This window comes from Nicotiana tabacum, chromosome 7, assembly GCF_000715075.1.
Source record: "Nicotiana tabacum cultivar K326 chromosome 7, ASM71507v2, whole genome shotgun sequence".
NCBI lineage: Eukaryota > Viridiplantae > Streptophyta > Magnoliopsida > Solanales > Solanaceae > Nicotiana > Nicotiana tabacum.
In genome coordinates this window covers 17,603,175-17,622,130 of record NC_134086.1, presented here as the reverse complement: position 1 = coordinate 17,622,130, position 18,956 = coordinate 17,603,175, and the positions used below count along the sequence as shown (strand labels likewise).

The 18,956-nt window shown below is 35.2% G+C and overlaps 2 protein-coding genes across 2 annotated transcripts; both read left to right on the top strand.

The window, feature by feature from the left end:
* The first annotated feature begins 926 nt into the window (after positions 1–926).
* LOC107778214 (uncharacterized) lies at positions 927–6,399 on the top strand. Its single transcript, XM_016598425.2, has 8 exons — positions 927–1,025; positions 3,649–3,710; positions 4,200–4,553; positions 4,713–4,756; positions 4,862–5,274; positions 5,459–6,084; positions 6,197–6,225; positions 6,308–6,399. The coding sequence occupies exons 1-8, from the start codon at positions 927–929 to the stop codon at positions 6,397–6,399; spliced, it is 1,719 nt and encodes a 572-aa protein (XP_016453911.2).
* A 9,143-nt stretch (positions 6,400–15,542) lies between these two features.
* On the top strand, positions 15,543–17,943 carry LOC107778213 (uncharacterized). Its single transcript, XM_016598424.2, has one exon. It carries the CDS (start codon positions 15,890–15,892, stop codon positions 17,735–17,737), a length of 1,848 nt encoding a protein of 615 aa, XP_016453910.2. The 5' UTR covers positions 15,543–15,889; the 3' UTR covers positions 17,738–17,943.
* The last annotated feature ends 1,013 nt before the right edge of the window (positions 17,944–18,956 follow it).

The following is an 18,956-nucleotide window of genomic DNA, read 5'->3' as shown; positions in this document are numbered from 1 at the left end:
TTTGTGGGGATAGTTCAACAGCTTTTTATTATTCTTCTAGAAAAGAAAAAAGTTATTCATTGCGAAAATGGATAAATGGAAGAAAAAAAAAAGAAGGAAAGAAGAAAGTTTCACATGCTTATGGAGGGAAACTTGTTTATCATTCATTCTATTCTTCTTGGACACGAAAAAGAAAAGTAGAAAATGCAAGAAAAAAAATCCATAGTGTCACTGCTTCCTCCCCCCCCCCCCTCCAACCCCTCTCCCACCAATTTTTTTCTTCTTAAATTGTTGTCGTGTTTATTTTATTTTATTACTAAGAATTGTGGTGTGATAGATAAGATCTCTCTACTTTTGATAAGAGATCTTGAGTCGACCCCTCCGAATGTTTTTTTTTTTATAGAAGGCGCTTCCTTTTTTAATGGCCTTATACGACACGAATCCTGATAAACCTTAATACGGGTATTTGGTTGGAAACCAAAAGAAAATATGTTCATTTTATTTGTCTTTTTTGTTTTGCATCTTCTTGTTAAGAAAGTAGATAGTGGTTAGTTAGTGGTTAGCCAAGTAGTTAGCCAGCTGTCTAAGAGCGTAAGGACAGCTGTAAGTTAAGTTAGTTATGAGTAGTATATAACCGTGTAATTCCTCATTTGTATGTGATTAGAATGAATGGAACAATACAATTTCCATTTCCTCTCTTAGCTTCTTCTGAGAAATCCTCTGCAGTCATGGAGGTTCTCTTCATTTAACATGGTATCAGAGCCTATGAAGACGTTCAATTCACGCGGACTGCTCGAGTTTTGATCTGAGTTTCGAATCTCATCTGAGATCTATGTAATTGCTTTGATTCATTTCTCTCTAGGTTGAATCGTCCGTGAGCAATTAGGTATCATTTCTTCGTATCTGTGAAATTGCTTTCTATAAGCTCTATTTCTCTTCATCCTTCAATGGCGATCGAAGGTATTGGTGCTAGCTCAGACACTGGAGTTGAAGACGTTACTGTTGATGCAACTCCAGTAGCAAATCCAAGTCATGTGGGTGAAATGGTAATCAATCAACATCATCCTTTATTTCTTGAGCCTTCTGATACTCCAGTGTGATGACCCAAAAGGTCATCACTTGTTTTAAAACAAAGCTTCCGTGTTCTGAGGCCTTGAAAACCTCATTTAGAGTCACCTCAATTTGCGTGATAGCCGGAAAGCTTAAACATGATAATCTGTGAAAAATGATAAGTTTTGATTATAAAATGAGCTAATTTGACTTTGGTCAATGTTTTGGGTAAACGGACCCGAACCCGTGATTTGACGATCCCGGCGGGTCCGTAGGAAAATATGGGACTTGGGCGTATTCTCGAAATCGAATTCCGAGTTCCCAATCCCGAGAAATAAATTTTTAAAGGAAATTGTTTTCTGGAATTTGTTTAAAGAAATTTGAAATGAAATTTGAAATGAAATTTGATTAGAACATGATGGTATCGGGCCCGTATTTTGGTTCCGACGTCCGGTACAGGTCTTATATATGATTTAAGACATTTCTATGGAATTTGGTGAAAAACGGATGTCATGTGACGTGATTCGGACTTAAATTGCAAAATTTATGTTTAAAGAAGTTTTGAGAAAATTTCATTGATCTCGAGATTTAATTTGATGTTCATGAGGTTATTTTGATGATTTGATTACACGAGTAAGTCCATATGATATTTCTAAGTTAGTATGACATTTGGTTTGGAGCCCCGAGGACTCGGGTGAGTTTCGGGATGTTTTTACACTTAGGAAAAAAGTTGCAGATTCATAGAAGTTGCACGTCTCTGAAGCCAGGTCTCGTGGTCCGCGGTGGAAGCTTCGCGGCCGCGGTGGGGACTCCGCGACCGTGGTGGGATTTGTGCGGTCTGCGGTGAGCAAGGCCAAGCATTCGTGGCCGCGCTCGATTTCTTGCAGTCCGCGGTGGAGACCTATGCGACCGCGGTCCATTTCTTGCGGTCCACACAGGGCACTGAACCGCAGTACCTCAGAAAGGCCTGTGCGGCCCACACAGGGGGTCTGAGAGAGGTATAAATAGAGGGTATTTCCAGTTATTTTCATTTTTCAAAACCCAAAAAATATAAGAGGTGATTTTTCAAACAACCTTTCTTCTCCAAATCAATTGTAAGTCATTTTTAACTAGTTTTCTTCAATCATTAACATCTTTTAACATGATTTCAACTTCAAATCAATTATTTTCATGGTGGAATTGGGAATTTTGGGTAAAACCTAAGAATATTGAAATTTGGGGATTTAAACCTCAAATTGAGGTCGGATTCCAAAACCAATTATATATCCGGGCTCGGGGGTAAATGGGTAATCGGGTTTTGCTCTGAATTTCGGGTTTGGACCAAGCGGGCCCGGGGTCGATTCTTGACTTTTTGGGAAAATCTTTATAAAACCTATTTTCATGCATTAGAATTGATTCATCTAGCATTTATTGATGTCGTTAAGTAAATTGTGGTTAGATACAAGCAAGTTGGTGGTGGAAACAAGAGGTAAAGCGGTAGTTGAGGCTTGAATTGTATTTGTTGCATCGAGGTAAGTGTTTAGTCTAACTTTAGCTTGAGGGATTAGGAGTTGTGTCCTATTTGCTATTTGCTTCTTGTCGAGTACGACGTATAGGCATGGTGACGAGTATCTATACGTTGGTGTAAAGCATGACCGTGAGTCTTATATTGTGGTTTTCATGATTTCATTGTATTATTCATGCCTTGGTGAAGATTTCTAATTGTTATATAAAGCTTGTGGAAAGAATTGTGACCTATGAACATTAAGGAGCGTTGGCTCAAGTTGTATAGTAAAATCGTGAAAGTACAAGTGATAATTGAACTTCTAGAGCATTGGCTCGAGTTGTGAAATGAGTTGTGAAAGAATAAGTGATAATCGAACCTCTAGAGCATTGGCTCGAGTTGTGAAGTGAATTGTGAAGTGAAATTGAGAAAGAGTTATTAAATTGTTCCCTTGCCGGGATATTGTTGCTTTGTTAATTGTCTCCCTTGCCGGGATGTTGAGATTATTGATGTTGTTCCCTTACCGAGATTTAATTGTTTAATTGTGTTCCCTTGCCGGGATTTCTATTATTATTTTGTTTATTCCCTTGTCCCTTTATTTGTGATTGTTATTTGGGTGAGGAAGGCATGAAGGGAGATGTTGTGCATTGTTTGTTATTGTGAGGAAAGAGTGTAAAGCACGAAGGGCGATGCCGTGCCGCACGACGTACAATTCTATGCCGATTCTATTGATTATATGGTGAGGAAAGAGAGTAAAAGAACGAAGGGAGATGTCGTGCATATTTTGATTATATGATTGTTTTGGTGAGAACGAGAGTAAAAGCACGAAGAGTGATGTCGTGCAAATCATTGTTTTCTGCTTCCTTGTTGATATTCTAGTTATGTTGTTTCTTTCCTTACTTGATGCCGTTTACTTGATGTCTTTCTATTCGGAATTGTTATCTCCTCCACAGTATGCTCCCCCTCCCATACTTGACTGGTTATTTCTGAATTTTTTTCCGATGTATATATTTGAACTGCACAGGTCTATTTGGTAGTCTGGTCCTAGCCTCGTCACTACTTCGCCGAGGTTAGGCTAGATACTTACCAACACATGGGGTCGGTTGTGCTGATACTGCACTCTGCACTGTGTGCAGATCCAGAAGCAGTTTTCGGACAGTAGTTTGAGGGCTTCCTTCAATACACTCGGAGACCCAAGGTAGACCTGCAGGCGTCCGCAAGCCCTGGCGTCTCCCTCTATCTCTATTTCCTATTTCATTTCCTTTGTTCAGAAACAATGTATTGTATTTCTTCAGACCTTGTATGTAGTAACTCTTAGACAGTTTGTGACACTGTGACACCAGGTTTTAGGTATTTGAGGTTTTTAAAAGTTGTAATAAACGTAGCCTTAATATATATAATTGTCGACTTCCGCTTATTTATTTAAAATTTCGCTTTTATCATATTATCGGCTTGTGTTTGTTAAAAGAGGCAAAATGAAAGTGTAGCAAGTATTTAAGGTTTGGCTTGCCTAGCTCCCATTAGTAGGCGCCATCACGACTCCCGAGGGTGGGAAATCCGGGTCATGACATCCAGGTAGTTCTCTCATTTCAATCAAAGTAACTGGACATAATAACTATGCTATGTGGAGCAACTCTATGCGTATCAGTCTATTAGGCACGAGTAAATTAGGTTTTGTTGATGGTAGATACACTAAGGACAAATTTCCTCCTGTTTTACATGATTTGTGGGAAAAATGTAATGTCATAGTTTTGTCATGGATCATGAACTCTGTTAGTAATGAACTGTTAAGAGGCATGGTGTATGCAACTAGTGCACAGAAAGTGTGGGTTGATCTTAGAGAGAGCTTTGACAAGGTTAATGGATCTAGAATTCTGTTTCTGCACAGACAAATTGCTACCTTGTCTCAAGGCATCTCCTCTATGTCAGTATACTTTGCTAAGCTAAAAGAACTTTGGGTAGAGTTTTATGCATTGATGCCTTGCCCTGGATGTGGTTGTGAGGAATCGAAGAGATATGCTGAACATTTTGGTAATCACAGGTTGTTGCAGTTTCTGATGGGTTTAAATGAGACTTACTCACAATCTAGTAATCAAAATATGATGATGAGTCCTACTCCAATTTATAAACAAATCTTATTCTATGATAATAGGAGAAGAAAGTAGAAGATCTGTGGTTAATTTTTCTCAAAACTTTATAGCAAAGAAGGAATAGCTATGTTTAGTGGAAAAAGAAACACTCAAGGTACAAGTAACTACAAGCCTTAAAGGAACAATTTGTTCTGTGACTACTGCAAATATAAAGGTCACACAAGGGACACTTGCTACAAGTTTCATGGCTATCCTGCAGGATTCAAGCAGAAAAGAAAGGCTGGACCTAATAATGCTACTCAATACATATGGCCTCTAACTAATAGTGGCCCCAGCAGTGGAAGCTTTGAGGCTTCAGCTAACCTTGCAGGACTCCAACAGAATAATCTTGATTCAACTAGTCAGGGTGGTCAAGGAGTGATTGCAGGAGTGCCTCAGTTCACAGTTGATCAGTACAATCAGATTTTGTATCTTTTGGGCAAATCCAATATCACAACTTCAAGTCAAAGTGATCCACAAAGTAGTGCTATGTCAGCAGGTATGACTCCATCTTTTGTAGCTACTGAGGCTGAGGTTAGGTGGATAGTTGATACAGGTGCCTCGAATCACATAGTAAAGCGTCTCAAAATCTTAGAGGAATCTAGAAGTACTGATGAAACTAGTATTGGAAAGGTTCACCTACCTACAAGAAAGATAGCAAGTGTCAAACATACAGGGTCTACAAGTGTGCTACAAGGACAGAAAATTACAAATGTGTTGCATATACCAGACTTCAAATATAACTTTCTGTCTGTCTCAAAATTAACAAAGGGGCTTAGATGTGGTTTTGTTCTATCCTGACTTCTGTCTTTTCCAGGACCTCTTCAATGGGAGAGTGAGGGGGATTGGTAAAGAAGATGAAGGCCTTTACATTTACATCTCAGGTAACAAGGATCAAACAAATGGAGGAGGAAATAACAACTCAGATTCTGGAAGATCTTTTGTAAATACAATAAATGATGATAGTTCAAGTGTATCTCTGTGGCATATGAGATTAAGTCATGTGCTAATTGATGTTCTGAGGAAGTTAAAATGTTTTCAATATTTGAAGTGTAATAGTGAGACTAAGCAATATACTGTCTGTCCTATTGTTAAGCAAACAAGGCTCCCATTTCCTCTTAGCACCTCTGTGGTAACTGCATGTTTTCACTTACTTCATGCTGATGTTTGGGGACCCTATAGGGTACCTACTCATGATGGGAAGAAATATTTTCTCACACTAGTAGATGATCATTCCAAGTTTACTTGGGTTCTCTTGTTGCCTTCTAAAGCTGAAGTAATTGTTGCCATCAAACAGTTTTTCACTGTGATCAAGAATGTTTACTCATGTACTGTAAAATTCTTAAGAACAGATAATGGGTGTGAGTTCTTTAACTCTCAAATGACAGAATTGCTACAGTCTTTGGGGATTGTTCATCAGAGTTCCTGTGTCTATACTCCACAGTAAAATGGAGTAGCTGAGAGGAAACACAGACACATCCTCAATGTGGCCAGGGCACTGAGATTTCAAGCAAATGTTCCATTGAGATTCTGGGAGAATGTATACTAATTGCAGTCTACATCATGAACAGACTACCAACACAGGTATTGCAGGGTAGAACTCCATTTGAACTATTGTTTGGTCACCAACCCTCTTTAGATCATATGAAAGTTTTTGGCTGTCTAGGTTATGTTACTGGTGTCAAAAGAAGTGACAAGTTCTCACCTAAAGCCTCACCAGCAGTCTTTCTTGAAGTCATGGAGGTTCTCTTCATTTAACACTTCTTTAAAAAGAAATAACTAGTGCAAGTTGTAATGCTAGAAAATTAATGATTTGTTATATTTTCCTTTTTGATAGAATAGAGAACTTAAAAACCAAATCTATTTTAGATAAACTAGGTAGGAAAAAGGGGGAAAAGAGAGAAGTAAAATAATCCTAAAAAAGAAAACAATCCTTTTAGAAAAGGATTAAATCAAGTGAAAGTCACTCACGGAGCTTATGCTAATACACTGAAACGAGAATCTATACACTACTCTATTATTTATTTATTTATTAATTATATTCTTGGTCAATATTATCTATTATTTTCTTTCAGCAGAAGATAATGAATGGATTGGATATAGTTTTCAAGCCTATTTTAAAATGAAAGAAAAAGAAATTCAGAATAGCTTAACAACTTTCTGAAATTTCAAGCCTATTTTAATCTTTGAATTGGAGTTCGTCAACAAAAGAAAATTTTATAATGTAGAGTCATAATTTTAAATTAGAATAATTCAATGTTACATCATCTCAAATTCAACATTCCATCGTACTAAATGTGAATGGAATTCAGTTCGTTGTGTTAGGTACAATCCTCTGAATACTAATAAGCCAAATATATCGATAAAAAGAAATGCAAAATAAGCATCCATTTTCTAGAAGAAATTTAAGATTATTTGGCACACAAAACAAGGCAGAACAACTGGTAGAAATATATATATATATATATATATATATATATATATATATATATATATATATATATATATATGCGTATATAACGCCATATATTTATCTGCACTCAATATTCACATCAAGTTAAATAGTTACAATAACATACCCAGTATTATCCACCATGGAGACTAGAAAGGGTAGTGTGTACGCAGATCTTACCCCTACCTTGTGAGTCACTAGTAAGTTATGCTAATAAAAAAAATCTTTTAGTGATTTTAAATTTTGAATCTATTCCATAGGACCCTCGATAGGAAGTATGAAGATCGATGATTAGAACATAGGGTTAATAGGTAATCGAGTGATTGTCAGCAATATCATTATTTGCTCCATCTTACGTGGAGAACTTGGTTATAATTTAGAGCTGTCACGACCCAATTTCTCCTATAGGCCGTGATGGCCCCAATGTCGCCGCTAGACAATCCAACAGTGAACTAACCATGTAATTGTGCTTTTTAATAATTTCAAAGTGGTTGAATCTTTATTTATTAAAGAAATAAGAAGTGAAAATTTTAATAAAGTAAAGCGAAAACTAATGAAAGAACAAATGCAGTGAAATAAATGCCCAAAAACCATAAAGTCTACTGGCTTGTTTTTAAGACCCGGTGTCACAAGCGTTTGAGCAACTAGTAGAATATGCAAAACAAACTATTGTCTGAAATAGAGTAGACAGAAAGTAAATACAAAAGAGAGACTTCGGTGCTGTAGAACGGACTCAGAAAGCAGCTCATCACTAAGCTTCGGGATAATGGGGGTGCGTGCCAGATGACTTCCAAATGCACCTGCCTCAGATTCTGCACGATTAGTGCAAAAGTGTAGCGTGAGTACATAAAAAATATGTACCCAGTAAGTATCTAGTCTAACCTTGAAGAAGTAGTGACGAGGGGTCGACAACGACACTTACTATGGGCCAATAAATACAATACAGAAATTCTAAATAAGCATGAGACATGTAAATAATAATAATAACACAATAGCGACCCGTGAATAAATGATTCTTTAATTGTTAGTAAATTCCAAAATCTCTAACCAACACCTACTAACTCCAAATCAATTTCTGTCAAGCCATAAAATAATACCAACTATAATCAGGCTTCGAGTATTATCACACACGATTTATGCTGAGGTCGTACGACCCGATCCAAAAATATACTGTGTGCTCTGCCGAGAGTCGAACGACACGAACCATAGATGCATCTATTATGCTACAGAGGCAAACGACCCGCTCCCATGAGAGTAGAGAAGATTACTTCGTTTGCGGAAGTACTTGCTACGCGAGTAGACATGAATTTCTCAGAGTTATTAAGTATTCCTCAATTCTTTCCAAAAATAAGAAATCTAAATTAGAGAATTACAACTTTAAAATTCCTAGTCTCAGCTTTATCTAAGAGAATTAATATGCATAATAAACATAACAGTACAATCAAAGCATGATGTGGATCTAAGACTATCCAGACATCTCATAGAATATAGCTACGCACGTACTGTCGTCACCTATTGCATACGTAGCTCTCCACACAAGTAATACACAACAAGATACACCTAAGGGGATGAGTTCCTTCTTACAAGGTTAGACAAGAGACTTACCTCGTTCTCAAGTGCACTTCCAGTCCACAAATCCATCCTAAGCCCTCAACTTGGTGCCAAATAACTCGAAACTAGCCAAATATTATATAAATTAATCAATACGTGCTCAAAAGTTCATAATCTAACCATTAGAGTGATTACCCAACCCAAATTGGAAAATTCCTAAAATTTACCGCCTGGCCCACATGCCCGAATCCCGGAAAATTTTGAAGATAATTGTTATCCAAAACCTCACGAACTCAAATATATAATTTTCACTCAGTTTCATAATCATTTTCATGGTTAAATCCCATTTTTATCAAAAGCTAGATTTGTCAACTAAACACATAATTTTCATAAATTTTCATGTTAAAATCTACCCATAATCTATGTATTAAATTCATCTCATATAAAATTATTTACCTCAAAATGTTAGGTGAAAACCCCTATTCAAGAGTTCCAAAATCGCCCAAGAGATGAAAGAAATGAGCCAAAAATATCCTAAGTCCCATTTTCAAAATGTTTCTGCCTAGTGGTCCTTATACGCGTTCGCGATTGGGCCTCTATAATCGCGAAAACCAAAAAGCCAAGCCTAGAAAATATACCCTTCGCGAACACGGGAAAGGCCACGTGAACGCGAAGGCTTAGCTGGCCTGCCCATCGCGAACGTGATGGCCTCTTCGCGAACGCGAAGGGCAAAGATTGACCCCCTCCCTAACTGGCCTCTCACTTCGCGAATGCGAAGGCTTGAGCGCGAAGCGAAGGCCAGTGGCCAAAAGCTCCGTGAACGTGGTCTTCATCTCGAGAACGCATAGTGAAATATTCCACCCAGCCCCTTTCCTTCATCGCGAACGCGATTACTTCTCCGCGTTTGCGAAGAAGGAAACCAGAACAGAAAATTCTGATGTTTTCAACTTAACTCTGGACGGTCCAAAATATACCCAAGCCACTCGAGACCTTGTCCAAATACACCAATAAGTCCATAAATATGATACGGACCTGCTCGAACTCTCGAAACACGTAAAACAATACCGAAACTAATAATCGCACCCTAAAACCGAATTGAATCAAATTATGAACTTGAAGTTTTCAACATGCTCCGAAAGCGCCAAATCGTATGTAGGCTACTCAGAATAACACCAAATTTGCGTGCAAATCACAAATAATCATACAGAACTATCTCCAGTCTCGGAATCCCAAATAGACCTCGATAGCACCAAAACCTACTTCAAACTAAATTTAAAGAACTTTAAAACCTTCAATGCTCCAACTTTCAACTTTGTGCGCCGAAACGCTTCCGGGTCATCCGAAACCCGATCCGAATATACGCCCAAGTCCAAAATTATCATACGAACCTATCGGGATCGTTAAATCCCGGTCCGAGGTCGTCGTTTACTCAAAATATTAACCCAAGTCAAACTTAACCTTTTTAAGCCAATGTTAAGGAACTAAGTGTTCTAATTTCAACCCGAACTCTTCCAAACCCGAACTAACCCTCCCCGCAAGTCATAATACAATAAAAATACATATGAAAAGTCTTATTTAGGGGAACGTGGATCTAGAAAGCAAAACAGTCAGTCGGGTCGTTACAAGAGCACCCGATTTGCTCCATCTTCTGCTTATCAGTATCATTATTATTATCCTATTATTGTCTTATTCTTCAAATCTATTAGTGATATTTCGTTTATTTGGGCATTTGTACTACTTTTGCTGACAGTACTTTTCCTTTCATTTCTACAATATTTTTACCATAACTTTTTAGTCGTATTTTTAAACCGGTTTTAAAAATATTTTTCTTGATCTAAGAATATATCGAAAATAATCTCTCTATCTCTCACAAGGTAGAGGTAAGGTCTACGTATATCTCACCCTCCCCAAATTCTATTTGTAAAATCAAACTGAGTATGTTATTGTAGCATCTTGCAGAAAAGCAGGGTAAGACTGCGTACCATATACTTTGGTGGTCCAGTCCTTTCCCGAACTCTGTGCATAGCGGGAGCCTATGTTCTAAAAGGCAGAATTGGGACTCACCCCGGGGCGGAGCACTCGTAAAACGCCCCTGGGCTTATGTGTGGGGATTGTACTTGGCTCGCCTAATAGAGCTTTATGCAATTGTATGTAACTAACCTTGTAAATCCTCAAATTTTCTTAATAAATCTCTGACAATTCAAAATTACTTTTTTCTTAATCATAAATCATTAAGTTGAGAGTATTTTATTTCATAATTAAAATAAAAATTACACGTTATCCACTAAGACTGCTATGATAGTTAATTTTAAATAAATCTTTCATTTAAAAAGTATTTATTTATTAACTAATAGTCCATAATTTTTTTAATTATTTTTTTAAATATTATTTTTTCACGTTTCCGAGATACAATACTTATTAATTTAATAGCTCAGTATTAACTAGTAACTATTTGCAAATAATTTGTTATCATGGTATTGTATGGTGAATTATGTGTCACTTTATTAACTTGTTGAAACTTAAAAATAAATAATGCTAGAGAATCATATTTAAATTGTGAATTATGTTTTTATACAAATTCTCTTTCAAATAGAAAGCATATTAAATAAAAAGGAATAATTTAAGAAAAATCAAATTATAATATCGAAATTCTTTCAAGATTCATTACTCTTCAAGAGATACATATAAGATTTCGTATCGAATACTTTACTTTTGATGTTTGAGTTGTAACGATGTTGCAACTAATTTGCATATTATGATATATGTCATACCTTTTGTATTATTCATAGTTGAATTATAATTTATAAATATTTTAAATAAATTATTTGTTATAATTTTGTGATTTTAATGTAATTTTTATAATTATTTTTTATTTTATACTACCTTAAAATTCTTGAAATTAGTAAAATTTAAAGATCCGTGGGACTTACGCCCCATGTCTCAGGGCTTACGCCTCGCCTCGTCAGAGGTAAAATGCCTCGCCTCACGCCCTCGCCTTTTAAAACATTGGCAGGAGCTTAGTGCACCGAACTGCCTTTTTACCGAGTATTTTATTGCTTTGTAGTCTATTCGATATGGCCATTTCACATGTGTGGTCGACCCACGACAATTATGGGACAAAAGAACAAAACAAAAATAAAGAAAAAAACAACAAAAGCAATCGTGATGTTTATGCAAGAGTGGAAAATATAAGGTATCTAAAAGACTAAAAGACAGTTAAACCAAACCCAAATTTACTCAAGGTGGGCTAGTTGGGCAGGTTCTCTCTTTTTGTCCTCCTTTGCTTGTCTTTGAATAAAGATTTTGTCTTTAGGAAAACAATGTTAACAACTCCCACTATATTTCCATCTTTTTGACATAATTTAGTCAAGTTTCTTTCTCAAGATTTGTCTTTACACCTTGTAATATTGAACCATAACTTACCAAATCCAATTCAATTGCCCCATCTAAAAACCTAATGAGCTACTTTGATTGAGATGTTAGAAGGGGCCTAGTCTTTTCGTGCTATAATAGTATTCCATCTTTTCATGTCATTATTTTTTTTGGTTTCTCACCGTGTATTCCGTACTCATATTAAGGCTTGATTAAATCAGATTCGCACCGAAAAATCTCACCTGGGTCAGCAAAAGTACTCCCTGCTAATGGTAACTTCATAACTAAAGTTTGAACCTGAGACCTCTGATACAGGGGCGGAGCTAGCATAAGTCTTGCGGTTCGGCCGAACCCAGTAACTTTTATCTAAACTCTGTATTTGTTTTAAGATATTCATTGAAAATATACAAATTGTTAATTTAGAACCCAGTAACAGAAACATACTAGAATTCCAAACTATAAAGTTCAAATCTTAATTTCGCCTCTATCTTAATTAAGGATAAAAAAGTACTTACTACTCATAGTATATCTTACTATCATCACTATTTTTCTAAGATGGCTGTTCATCTTTCTTGCCAACTTTTACTTTAGAGACTAGACATGTGAAGCTCGTATGTTATTCCGTTTCATATTGTTTGTTATTTTATGCTTTACACGAGTTAAGTTGATTGATATTGGTATAAACTACTTATTTGATATAAATAAAATTATCATTTGAGAAAAAGAATTGATATTTAAGGGATACACTTGAAAAAAAAATATTATTTCCGGAATATTTATGTAAATTTGGTAAAAAGATAATTTTAAGTAACTCTCGAAAGTTAAGCAACATATATTTTCGAAGAGAGGATAAATAATATTTAACTTTTTTTGTAGAGTTTAATTTAAATATCCCCAGTTTTAAAGTAAAAATATATAATATTTTACTATAGTTAAATGATAACTATGTATATGCAAGACATATTTTTTTTATATTCATTGATTATTTGGTTACAACCGGGTAAATATTTTACCTTTCCTTGAGTTCAGATCCAAAGGTAAATTGGCCAAAAGGAAGGATAAGTTGTTTGGCCACTGTAAAACAGCAGGCTTTGTTTGTAATGCAGTGCTCTTTATTTGGCTTATTTGACTTTTCAAAATCATGATTGAGATTTTTACACCACATACTACTTACATTTTGTTCCCTTCTTCAATTTGTGCCTGCTTTGACTTTGGAAATGGCACCCTTCACTCACCACTAAATTTTTGACTTTGAGGTTTTTTTTTATCTATGTCGGATATTTCTATTGGAGGCCGATTAAATTTGGATTCGCATAGAAAAATATTACATTAAAGAAAAAATGTTATCTAACAAAGACGGTTTTATACCCAAGACTTGAATCCAAGACTTCTGATTAATACGAAGAAGTTCTTAATGCTCCACTGCTCATCTTGTTAGTTAATTTGAGGCTTTCATTCTTGGGAAAATTACACATGAAAATTACTCTTTCACACTCTTCTTCGATAAAGTGCACTTCTCCTTGTTTTTCCCTAAGATTTTCAAATCTGAAGTCAAATAACTTATTGTTAAACTCAAAAAGTTGTTCTCTCTCTTTTATTGTTCTTGTTCACTCATTAAAAAAAGTATTTAATATAGCTTTAATGATAAAATTATTTGTCTAAACTAACTTTTCTTTTCTCTTTTATGTTTCATTTAAAACGTTAAATATTTTAAAAGATTTTATTTTACAAATTTTTTCCATGTAATACACTTATTTTGATTATTTCTTTAAACAAAATATCAGCGGATATACGCCGAACTTCAATGAAAATTACTCCATTTTTCTCTCCGTGTTCCATATAGCTGTATCTAGATAGTTATAGTACTAAGTGTTACGAAAAAAGAAAAAATAATTATAGAAATGATCGGTACTGGTCCAGTTGGTTTTATATTTGATGATGCATATTATTCAAGATAAATTGTCCATAAATAAAAAACAAAAAATTTCCGTTCAATCTTCTTATAATCACCACTCAAATTTGGAGCACAATCAATTAGTTTCACTAATTTCTGCTAACTAAAAATAACGCAGTATTATAGAGTAAGATACGGAAAATTATGAAAATTGCAATTAGTACTCAAACTTTTGTCAAGATCATGTTCCCTTATCGAATTTTTGATATACATTTCGGATTGAATCTCATTGGATACAAGACTTTGTTGTACTAAAGTTTTTAATCAAATATCAATAGGGAACATGTTTGTCATCGGATTTACATTGATAATGTATTAAAAAAAAATTCTCTATCACTATTAGCCTATTGTGACACATTTATCTGGTTTATTTTCAAATTACAAATTAAATTTTTGTTAATAGTTATTTGTAATTATCTTTCAGATGATTTAATAATATAATTTTTTTTACTGTATTATCACAGAATATTAGCTAAAGGCTTTCTATCATAACATGAAAAGCTTACACAAAAGGAGGAAAAAGGGTAGTTTGGTGCACGAAATATTCTGTATTTATGCAGGGTTCGGAGAAAAGTCGCATTCTTAGAAGTGTGATGTAGACAACCTATTCTAATATTGACATTATAGGCTGATTTCACGACTCGAACTCGTATCCAGTAAATCAGATAACTTTACACAAAAGGAGTGTTACAACTTAAGCTTCCTTATGTTGCATGTTCTTAATCCCCATAAATTTGGAAAACACGAAAGGCAACTTTTACAACACCATATTAAATTTCTCCATGTGTTATTAATGCATGCAGCTTAGGTAGCTTCAAAATTTTGTGTGTAATTTCATTTTTTTTTTTTTTTTGGGTTTGCAAATTCTCATTTCTTTCCTTTTCAAATGGTAGAAAACTCTTGAAATGAAAATGACTAGGCTCATGAAGTAAATTCATAGAGTCAAAAATTTATTCACCCAAAAAAAAGAACAAAAAATATAACCAACAAAGGTATTATACGACTACCATTCTTTTTCGCTCCCGTTTAACCATTGATTTTGGCTTTTTTTTTTTTTAAAAAAAAAAAATTTAAAAAAAATAGTGTTGGTTCATGACATATGATCAATTTTTTTTAAAAAAAAATAATTTTTTTTCAAGTTCCTAAAAACTAATTTAGGGCATTTATTGGATGAAATTTTTGTTTCACTTAGAAACTTCAACTTTTCTTCAAATAAAATGCATGTCCAAATATAACTTCAACTTCCAAAAATTATTTTTCAATATAACTTCAGAAACTTTTTTCCAGGTTTTAACCAAATTTATGTCCAAACGCTAGTTTAGATTGTTAGAAACTTTTTGAATTTGAATATTTTTGCTGCTAAAATATTTATCTAAATTTATTGATCTATTCTTATGGTGACGAAGACTACTAGATATTAAAATTTTTAGTATTGCCATATAGTATATTCTTTCATTATATATTTATTTTTGTGACATTATGGTACTGGTACGAGGGGGTGGGGTGGTTGTGTGTGTGTGGGGTGGGGTGGGGGGGTTGAGGCTTTCAGCTTTGGCTTCATCTTCCTCTTCAAAACTGCCATTGCCTTTTCAAAAAAATCATTACAAATTCTCACACGCAGAGCAACTCCTCCTTTGCAAAAATAACCTCTCTTCTTTAAAACCACTCAATTTCATTCTTCACTACTTCACTTTTGTATCAAATCAATTGCATTTTTTCCCCACAAACCATGCGCATTTCTTGACTCATCTACATTGTTCCCACTTTTTTCAGCACCAAATCAATGAACCCACTTCCAAATTTTCCTCTTTTATCCTTTCATTCCCTCAACATTTTCATTACAAAAATAGCCACTTCAACTTTCTTGATTTTCACCCATCTTTTACAGATCTGTTAAAAACCCCATTTCACTTCTCAAAATGGTGGCTGAACCTTGGTGTTTAAGAATGGGAAATCAGGTAAGTACTAATGTAAAAAAACATTCTTTACTTATAGAAAATTCAAAGAAATTAGTGTCTGTTAAAAAACAAGGCCAAAGCCAAAGCCAAAGCCAAAACCAACAAGAGAAGCAAGTTATAGGGATATTATCATTTGAAGTAGCTAATATGATGTCTAAAATTATTCATCTTCATAAATCTTTAACTGATTCTGAGATTTTAAAGCTTAAAAATGAGATCTTTAAATCTTTAGGAGTAAGGGCTTTAGTTTCTGAAGATGAAGAGGTTTTATTAGAATTAGTACTTGTTGAAAAACTTGATGATTTGAATAGAGTTGCTAGTGTAGTGTCTAGACTTGGAAAAAAATGTACAATTAGTGCTTTACAAGGTTTTGAGCATGTATATGGGGATATTATTTGTGGGGTAATTGATGTGAAAGATTTGGGATTTCTGGTTAAGGATATGGAGGGAATGGTAAAGAAAATGGAGAGGTATGTGAATTCAACAGCTAGTTTGTATTGTGAGATGGCTGTATTGAATGAATTGGAAATGGCAACAAAGAAATTTCAGCAGAATCAACATGAGGAGAGTCGAAAAGCGTACGAACAGAAGTTGGCTTGGCAGAAACAAGATGTGAAGCATTTAGAAGATGTTTCACTTTGGAATCAGACTTATGATAAAGTTGTTGAACTATTGGCAAGGACTGTGTGTACTGTTTATACTCGGATTAGTAGCGTGTTTGGGAATGCCCTCGTAAAGAGGGACCTTTTGAGGAATTCGGGTGCAGGGTTGCAAATTGGTTGCAGTGGCGGTTTACTGCAGCTGAAACGAGACTCCAGTGAGAGGTCTGAAGTGGTGAATTCTGATTTCAAGAAGTCTGTTTTGAGGAATAGCAACGGTAGGTGTCACTCGGGGCAAACTGAGAGAGGAGCGTTAGGAAAGAGGAGCACGAGCCACAATGCTCTAACAAAGGTTGGAAGAAACGAAGGGAGCTTATTTGGGTCCGAGAATTTTAATTTCGCGTGTGGAATGGGACCTGGGAGGCTATTCATGGAATGTCTAAGTTTGAGTTCTGCTTCAAAAACGGATGTTGAGAACGATCTTGCGACTGATGATAGAAGTAGTCAGATATCTGGTTGTTGTAGTGTTTCAAGTGGTACAAAGAGGGAGCAATCTAACATTTCAGGTTCTTTCAATAGGTCTCCTAGTAGTATCCGTTTAAACGAAAATGCTAGACAGCTAAAGAGTTGTGTGTCTGATGCTGCAAAACATGGTCCCAAAAGTAGGGTAACGTTGTTGTATGCTCCTCCTGCAACAGTTGGAGGCCGTGCTTTAGCTTTACATTATGCAAATGTGATTATTGTCATAGAAAAGCTGCTTCAATATCCACATCTGGTAGGCGACGAAGGGAGAGATGATCTATATCAGATGTTACCGACAAGCTTAAGAAAGACTTTGAAGTCTAGTCTGAGATCATATATGAAAGGTTTAGCCATATATGACGCGCCTCTTGCCCACGATTGGAAAGAAAGGCTTGAAGAGTTACTCAAATGGCTTGCACCTTTGGCACATAATATGATCAGGTGGCAAAGCGAGCGAAATTTTGAGCAGCAACAGATTGTTAAGAGAACTAATGTTCTCCTTCTTCAGACATTATATTTTGCTGATTGTCAGAAAATGGAGGCAGTAATTTGCGAGCTGCTTGTTGGATTAAACTACATTTGCCGGTTTGAGCAACAGCAAAATGCTTTACTGGACTGCGCGAGCAGCATTGATTTTGAAGATTGTATGGAGTGGCAAATGCAATTTGGAACTTCTTTTCATTCTTGATCATTTGAATTGGTTTACTTAGTGTGGTAATTTTATTAATTTGATGCATTTGTATGATAGATTAGAATATAGTTTGACGCTATATCAACATCAGAGATCCAGACATATTAAAGATGTCTGGTTCTCTGGTGTTGATTTAAATATTTCATTGCAAGTTGTTGAACAGCAAGGAAAGTACATATTTATGCACCTCCATTTAATTGCAGTTAGTTTGTGTATGTTCTTCATCTTCAGAATAGACTTCTTTATTTGTTATCCATTTAATTCTATTGTGAGGTATGGATTGAGATAGTAATTACAGATTATTACTGCTTTATTTGATCTATTGTCTATTGCTGTAGTTTATATACAAAATTTGTTAGCCATAACCATGGCATAATTATTAAAACTCCAGGAGCTGAGTTTTCGTTTGTCTACACCTGAGTTTCAGGAGCTGCTATACATAATACTTTTGACCAAATTTGCTTCTTGTCATCTCAGTTTATTGAGGGTCAAATCTTGGGTAATATAAGATATTGGATCCCACAAGTTTCCCTCTTCAAACATAGCTTACCTTTACCCAATTTGCGTCAGTTGTAACTTGTATGAGGTGCAAAGTAACATTTTTCGTTACGATCAAACGGTAGCGAAGCTAGGTACTTCTCTGAGGCTATTCAAAGAAGTTATATTTTTTCCCGATAAAAAGGGTGTTTTATGTGTTATATACATGTAAAACATAATATTTTACCTAAATACATAGTGTAATTTTTCGACGAAGAGTGGTCAACTGACTACCCTTATGACCATGTGGCTTGGCCACTGCGATCAAATTAATGAAAGGATTATTAATGGGAAGAAATGTTATGTTTTTTGTATGCCCACCCCCTTTTATCTTCAATGAACTAAAAGCAGACTTATACGGAACTGGTACTATATGTCTAGTTCACATCATGTAATAATTTCTGTTTGTGTTATTAATAAAATCTCCTTTCATTAGCAAAAAAAAAAAAAAACCTTTTTTATATGTTACTCTTCATTTTTAGTTCTTTGCAAAAAGAATATCACTCTGTATTTGGACTCAGTAGTTTGAATATTTTATTTTAGCTGTAATGTCAGTCTCTCGTAGGGGTGTACAAATGAAACCGATAAACCGCAACAACCCGATAATCCGAGTTAAACTGAGAAAAAAAATTCGACTATAGTTTGGTTTTGGAAAAAAAAAACCCGATCATATTTGGTT